Consider the following 7,101-nt stretch of genomic DNA (forward strand, 5'->3'; position numbering starts at 1 on the left):
ACACACATGCTCACACACACACACACACGCGCTCACACACGCTCACACACACACGCTCACACACACACTCACTCACACACACACACACACACACACACACGCTCACACACACACACACACGCTCACACACACACACACACTTTTTATTTTTGTATTTCTTGTCTGTTTATGTGAGGGAGGGGAGAGGGAGGTGAGAGGGGAAAGGGGAGGGGAGAGGGAAGAGGGAGGGGGGGGGTGTTGTGTATGTATTGTATGTGTTTACTTATTCTGTTTTTTTTTGTCCGTATGTAAAACATTTGTAAAACCATTAAAATAAAAGTAAAATATATATAAATGTCCTGACTCTGTTCTGCTCTGTGATTGGCTGTCAGGACGTTCTATGGGACGACCAATGAGGAGACAGTATCTGCTCAGATCGATCAGCTGTGGGAGATTCTGGGCGTCGCCGTCTCCGTTGCCCGTAGCGACTACATGGTCGCCGCGTACGAGAACCCGGCCGTCCCTCGACGACGCAACGAGATCTGGTTCATCAGGCAGTGAAAAACCACGTGTCCCACAATCCTTTGCTTCAACGCATTTCCTGTGTTTTAAACCCCACCAATCAGAGCAGGGTTTGTGTGTATGACTAGGCATGGGTACGATAACCATAAGATAAGTACCACGGGTTCACTGCATCGCTCCTATTGAGATTAAAATGTCTCATTCTGAAATGTCTATTTTCTCTGGCTGATAAAAAATATTTTAATTTTTAAACATATAGAATATTCTGAACGTATATAAACGTGTATGTTAACATGCTGTGTGTGTGTGTGTGTGTCTGTGTGTGTGTGAGAGAGAGCGTGTGTGTGTGTGTGTGTGAGAGAGAGCGAGTGTGTGTGTGTGCGTGTGTGTGAGAGCGTGTGTGTGTGCGGGGGGCTATTACCTTAGAACGGTATAAAAATTATGAAAATAATAGTGGATTTGAAACCGCTGTGTATCTTGATATCGGCCCATGCCTAGTCCCGCCCCTCTATGACTCACTCTCCTCTGATTGGTTCTGTCACTTTATTAAGCTTCTCTCTCGTCCAACCAGACGCCTCCGTGGTGATGTCATAGTGTTGTCCACATGACTCCTCCCTCTTTCATGCTCACTGTTGTTCATGTACGTTTTGGGCTTAAAGCTGATCCGTCCATAGCTATATAAATGAGTCTATTGTGAGCCGAGGAGAACCACAGCCTTATAAACCACATGTCCCACAATCCTTTGCTTCAACTCACTTCCTGTATTATCGTACTATAAACCGCTAGACACAAACACCTTCAGAAAGTAATGCTTTTCATCATTAGTCCAAATTGCACAAATCTCCGATCTTCAACAGTTACTGACTTTGCATATTGGGAAAGTCGGTCTTTCCATATATGGACATCCGATCGTTCCCCCACACAGCAGCCAGGTCCAGGTCCAGGTCCAGGTCCAGGTCCAGGGCCAGGTCCAGGTTCAGGTTCAGGTTCAGGTCCAGGTCCAGGTTCAGGTCCAGGTCCAGGTCCAGGTTCAGGTTCAGGTTCGGTAAAGAATTATGTTCAAAACCAGCTTTTTGTAAAATAACTAAGTAAATAAGTTTTCCTTTAAAGTCTCTACGAGGAACTTTTAGATATTTCTGAAACAGTCTCATCTTTCCTCTGATGATCATGAATTACATGTCACAGCAAACCAGACCATCAGTGCAAAGAATGCTATTTTTATGTAGTTTTTCTTAATGCCTTTGTCATGGGTATACGCTCACCCAGGAACAACAGCTGGCGTGGTAAAAACACTACCGCTTTTGTCCAAAGGGGGGCGCTAGCATGAACACACACTGAAAGTTCCTCAGAGCAGCTTTAAAATGTGCCAGGCAACAATAGTAAATCAAGGAAGTATTTACACATTAAGACATGTTTTTAACTCCAGCGAAAAGAACTTTGAAATTCTAAACGTTTCCAAAACATTCAGTCCATTCCAAACCTCGTCCAGGTCTGAAACCGTCTGTAAACATCCCTGAACGTTTCCATGAGTTTAGTGAAGGCGGGAATCCTGTGAACGAGTGTTAAAGGTGTAGTCAGTGATTCTGGAGAACGCTTGTTGTCAAAATCAGTGAATATGGGCGCTCCAGTGGCGTGGTGGATAGAGCGTGTACCATATTGGCTCAGGCCTTCGTTGCAGAGGTCACGGGTTCAATTCCGACCGTGGACCTTTACTGCAGGTCATCCCCCCTCTCTCTCTCCCCATTTGGACTGTCTAATAAAGCTATCTCTCTCTCTCTCTCTCCCCATTTCAACTCTGCATCACTATCTAATAAAGCTTGAAAATGCCAAAAATAAAATAAAAATGAATATCAGTGAATATCTCCTCATGGTCCACTACCTAAAACTGACTCCACCTTTAAACACGGAACCATTTCGTTTGACCATTAAACTATAATTCAGCAGCTAAACGTTTAAAACACATTTTGATGGTTTTTAAATAAATATGTTTTGTTTTTCAGTGATTTTATTGTCTGAATATTTGGTTTGAAATAATTTAAAAATAAACTTTGTGAATTAATTTTGCCGTTTTATGAATTCAGATTTTCTCTGTAAATTTATTTTATTTTTTCAAAGTTTTTTCTTCCTTCTGTTCCAGCGTTTGTGTAAAGAATATATGAATAAAATTTGATTCAGAGAAAAGTTTCTGGGACGAGATTTATTTCTGACAATAAAATACTGCGATCTCATGAATATACAGATATATTTTAAAGGGTCAGTGTGTAGTTTCAGAGGAGGGGGGTTTGTTTACATTCACTCTGTCTGTGAGTCTGCAGCTAGTTCACTAAACATATTTTCTCTACATGTAATTCTTAGTATTGAATATTTCTATCATCATAAATCAAATTATTTTGAGGAACCTGGAACCAAACAGTAAGACTAGAATATGTTTGTAAACCAAACTGTGGGCCCTGCTGCTGTAAACAACAACAGTGAAACAGTAACTTTTCAGGAAGCTTTCTAACTTCAAACAGTGTTCCAGGGATCACATTTTCCTGTGAGGAAAGTTTGTTTATTCAGTCATGAGAATAAACCTTAGAAAATGTTTCACTTTTTATTTAAAAGATTATTGTTGTCATTGTATTAAGACAGTGTGGAGAGACAGATGAAATGTAAACTTGCCGTGCGCCGTAAAGGCCAGGACACACCGGTCCGACTACCCGAAAATAGAGTCTGCCGTTTCAGTCAGCTCCAGTCTGCCCGTCGCGGCCAAAAAAGTGCCAAGAACACACCAAGCCGACGGCTGACTTTCCGTACGATGGCTAGCTGTTGTCAGCTGTTTGTGCTACCCGCCTCACTTCCGGGCTTCACTGATTCGCTAGCCCTCCACCAATCAAATTGCTCCAACTGAAAGACTGTCCGGCTCAAAAGAAGCCCGACGACATCTACGACGACCGACGTCACCGAACACACCAAACAGATTCGTGTCCCCGCCCCCTCCAGACTCTCCGACGGCGATTATCGGGCCGGTGTGTCCTGGCCTTAATACCCATACTACCATACTACTAGAGACTGAATAGTATGGGAGTACGGGTATTGGAACGCAGGGGAAGTCTCGCTGGAAAAGCTAAATGTGTGTCAGCTCCATAAAGCCTGTCAGCTGGAGTTAGGACCAAAAGGCTCGACTCCACCGGGTATGAATATATGAATACATCATAATAAGGAGTGAAACAAAACATGTTCATACTGAACCGCAAAGGCAAACATTAGAGTCTTCGGTCTCAATGGGATATACCTGTATAAATAAAATAATAATAATAATAATAATGATAATGATGACCGCAATATGTAATTATGGCGTAAATAACATCAAGTTGAAGTAAGTATTCCAAATGTACACAGGCTAGATTAGATTGCAGTGCAGAACTTTCACTTTTCTTTGAGAAGTATTTTATATATGGAGACCTTCTTCTTGGGTGTTTGCAGCAGTATTTACCTTTCTAAACTGAAACAGGCCTACAGGCTGGAAGTGTAGTTAATGCTGCACATGTTTTTAAATTTTTCCTCTTAAAGCTGGGGTATGTGATTTCTGATTGGTCAAAGTTAACAAGAGCGGTACACTTTTGCCTCATTTCCACCGAGTAGAGCGGGTCGGATCGGAGCGGCTCAGAGCGGGACAGCTCACTTTTAAGAATCTCTGTGTTGTTTCCACCGCCGACACTACCCTGACTGGTAGGGCGGGGTTTAGGCTGGACTGCGATAGCCGCCGCCAGAATGTGGGTCAAACTATCGGGCTGTGGAACGACTGTGGTCAAGACAGCGGTCTCTTGTTTTTGCTTGGTCAAACCAGCCGCTTCTTTATTTATTCCCCCCGTGTTGTTGTGAGCACAGAGACGGCTCGGTGCAACTGATAGAGACAGTGAGCGAACAGCGCTGGCTGCGGCAGCTACGTGACATCGTAGCAGTGGGACACAGTGTAGCCAACTGATTCATTTAATGACGAGGAAAAACACCACACAATAAACAGTGCCGCGCTCACATTGTCGCCAAAACTCTCTTCACTCTAGCCGAGGTGACTACAAACGGCGGAAATGATTAAAACCAGCCGCTTTTTTATTTATTCCCCCCGTGTTGTTGTGAGCGTGTATTTACTACTATCTATGGCGTAAACACACAGAGACCGCTCGGCGCAACTCATAGAGACAGTGAGCGAACAAACAGTGCTGGCTGCGGCAGCTACGTGACTATGGGACACAGTGTAACCAACTGATTAATTTATTGACGAGGAAAAACACCACACAATAAACAGAGCTGTGCTCACATTTTCGCCAAAACACAAGACTATCTTCACTCTTGCCGAGATGACTACACATGGCGGAAATGATTCTTTCGACCAATCAAATGACGGCTCCGCCGTTTCGGCACCCTTTCAGGCTGCCAGTACCCCTACGGAGGAGTACTGAGATTAGGAGCGGCTCAGAGCGGTTAGGTGCGCTTAAACCGTACCCTACCCAACTTTTGGCAAATGAAAAGCCAAACTACCCGGACCGAACCGCTCCGACCCGCTATACTCGGTGGAAACGAGGCATTTGACCAATCAGAGCGAGGCTCCGATTCTCTGTTCTTATTGGCTGTTGGGACTGTCCATTCACTTTGGCACGACTTTGTTGGTGTAGAGCGTGTCAGGGAGGGACCATAGGGGAGGGACCAAAGAGAACAAGTGGAGCGGTTGAGGTATTTGGATTCAAATCTCTATCCCAACTGCCATTTTCTCCCCAAATCCTCCACCCCAGCTTTAAGTGAGAACCGTACTGAACCCAACCTCTGATCATAATCCCTCCCCTACACACACACACACACACACACACACACACACACACACACACACAGACACAGACACAGACAGACAGACACATACACACACACACACACACACAGACATTCACACAGACACAGACACACACACACACACACACAGACAGACAGACAGACAGACACACACACACACACACAGACAGACAGACACATACACAGACAGACAGACAAACAGACAGACACACATACACACAAAAGTCCCCAAAAATATCAACGACCAACAAACCAATCTGAAACCAAAACAACTTTATTTACAAAATCAAGTCGCGTCGTTTAAACCAGGAACTAAAACCAGGAAGTTAAAAAAAAGATCACAGGAAACAGGAAGTAAAAAGGGGGCGGCGTCCATCGATCGGAGGGGGAGGGGCTTATGTGTGACGTCATCATTAGATCAGATCGGCCACTGCAGAGAGGGAACAGGAGAAGGACGTTATTCAGTCTGTGCTCTTGTGTTCAACTACTGAGTATTCTTCTGGTTTCAAACTGTATTCCAGTGAGAAATGTCTCATGAGATCTGTGTTATGAAATATTGAATAAAGTATCAAATTATTTTACGGCCTTGTGATTGGCCAACAGAGCTGTGACATAACGTATCGTTCATGGGGTTAGGGTGTCTCTGTGGGGTTAGGGTGTGTGTGTGTGTATGCGTATCAGTGAGTACCGTTCATGGGGTTAGGGTGTATGGGGTTAGAGGGTAAGAGTGTGTGTACCGTTCATGGGCATCTCGTCTATCTGGGTGGAGTAGTGTCTGTCTGTCTGTCTGTCTGTCTGTGTGTCTGTGTGTCTGTCTGTCTGTCTGTACCGTTCATGGGCATCTCGTCTGTCTGTGTGTCTGTCTGTCTGTCTGTCTGTCTGTCTGTGTGTCTGTCTGTGTGTCTGTCTGTCTGTGTGTGTGTGTGTGTCTGTCTGTGTGTCTGTGTGTCTGTCTGTCTGTCTGTGTGTGTGTCTGTCTGTCTGTCTGTCTGTCTGTCTGTCTGTCTGTCTGTCTGTCTGTCTGTCTGTCTGTCTGTCTGTCTGTCTGTCTGTCTGTACCGTTCATGGGCATCTCGTCTATCTGGGTGGAGTAGTACAGTGTGAGAGAGAGAGAGAGATAGAGAGAGGGAGAGAGGGAGAGGAGAAGAGAGACAGAGAGAGAGAGAGAGAGAGAGAGAGAGAGTACCGTTCATGGGCATCTCGTCTATCTGGGTGGAGTAGTATTGCTCGATGTCCCTCAGGATTCTGATGTCGTCGTTCTTCACAAAGTTGATGGCCACGCCCTTCCTGCCATAGCGACCGGATCGACCAATCCTGGAGCAGGAAGGAGGTCACATGTCACCACGGCTCATCAACATGTTAACACTACAGGTGTGTATGCAGAGTTCCTACACTTATCAATTCATTTTCAAAACTTATTTTTATGACATTTTACAAAATGTCACGTCATTCTAGCGCCCCCCTTTGGACAAGAGCGGTAGTGTTTTTACCACGCCAGCTGTTGTTCCTGGGTGAGCGTATACCCATGACAAAGACATTAAGAAAAACTATATAAAAATAGCATTCTTTGCACTGATGGTCTCGTTTGCTGTTACATGTAATTTATGATCATCAGAGGAAAAATGAGACTGTTTCAGAAATATTGAAAAAGTTCCTCGTAGCATCTTTATATGTGTATTTAAATGTGTATTTACCCGTGTGTGTATTAAGAGGTGTGTGTGTGTGTGTGTGTGTGTGTGTGTGTGTTAAGGTGTGTGTGTGTGTGTTAAGGTG

The 7,101-nt window shown here is 44.5% G+C and overlaps 1 protein-coding gene and 1 long non-coding RNA gene across 3 annotated transcripts in view; one reads left to right on the forward strand and one right to left on the reverse strand.

Moving 5' to 3' along the window:
* The window catches only part of soul4 (heme-binding protein soul4), an 8,539-nt gene extending 7,230 nt beyond the window's left edge, over nucleotides 1-1,309 (forward strand). For both annotated transcript variants that reach the window (XM_080054168.1, XM_080054169.1), the window contains exon 6: nucleotides 372-1,309. In XM_080054168.1, coding sequence (XP_079910294.1) covers nucleotides 372-540 — 169 coding nt within the window. In that variant the 3' untranslated portion in view covers nucleotides 541-1,309. The remainder of the gene's footprint in view (nucleotides 1-371) is intronic.
* A 4,277-nt stretch (nucleotides 1,310-5,586) lies between these two features.
* On the reverse strand, nucleotides 5,587-6,645 carry LOC307270277. The gene is made up of 2 exons (XR_013845541.1): nucleotides 6,515-6,645; nucleotides 5,587-5,758 (listed from the first exon to the last, which is right to left on the reverse strand). It is a non-coding gene; the product is annotated as an uncharacterized lncRNA (long non-coding RNA).
* Nucleotides 6,646-7,101: the final 456 nt, after the last annotated feature.

Source organism: Ammodytes marinus, assembly GCF_949987685.1.
Source record: "Ammodytes marinus genome assembly, contig: scaffold_35, whole genome shotgun sequence".
In the NCBI taxonomy this organism is placed as follows: Eukaryota; Metazoa; Chordata; class Actinopteri; order Uranoscopiformes; family Ammodytidae; genus Ammodytes; species Ammodytes marinus.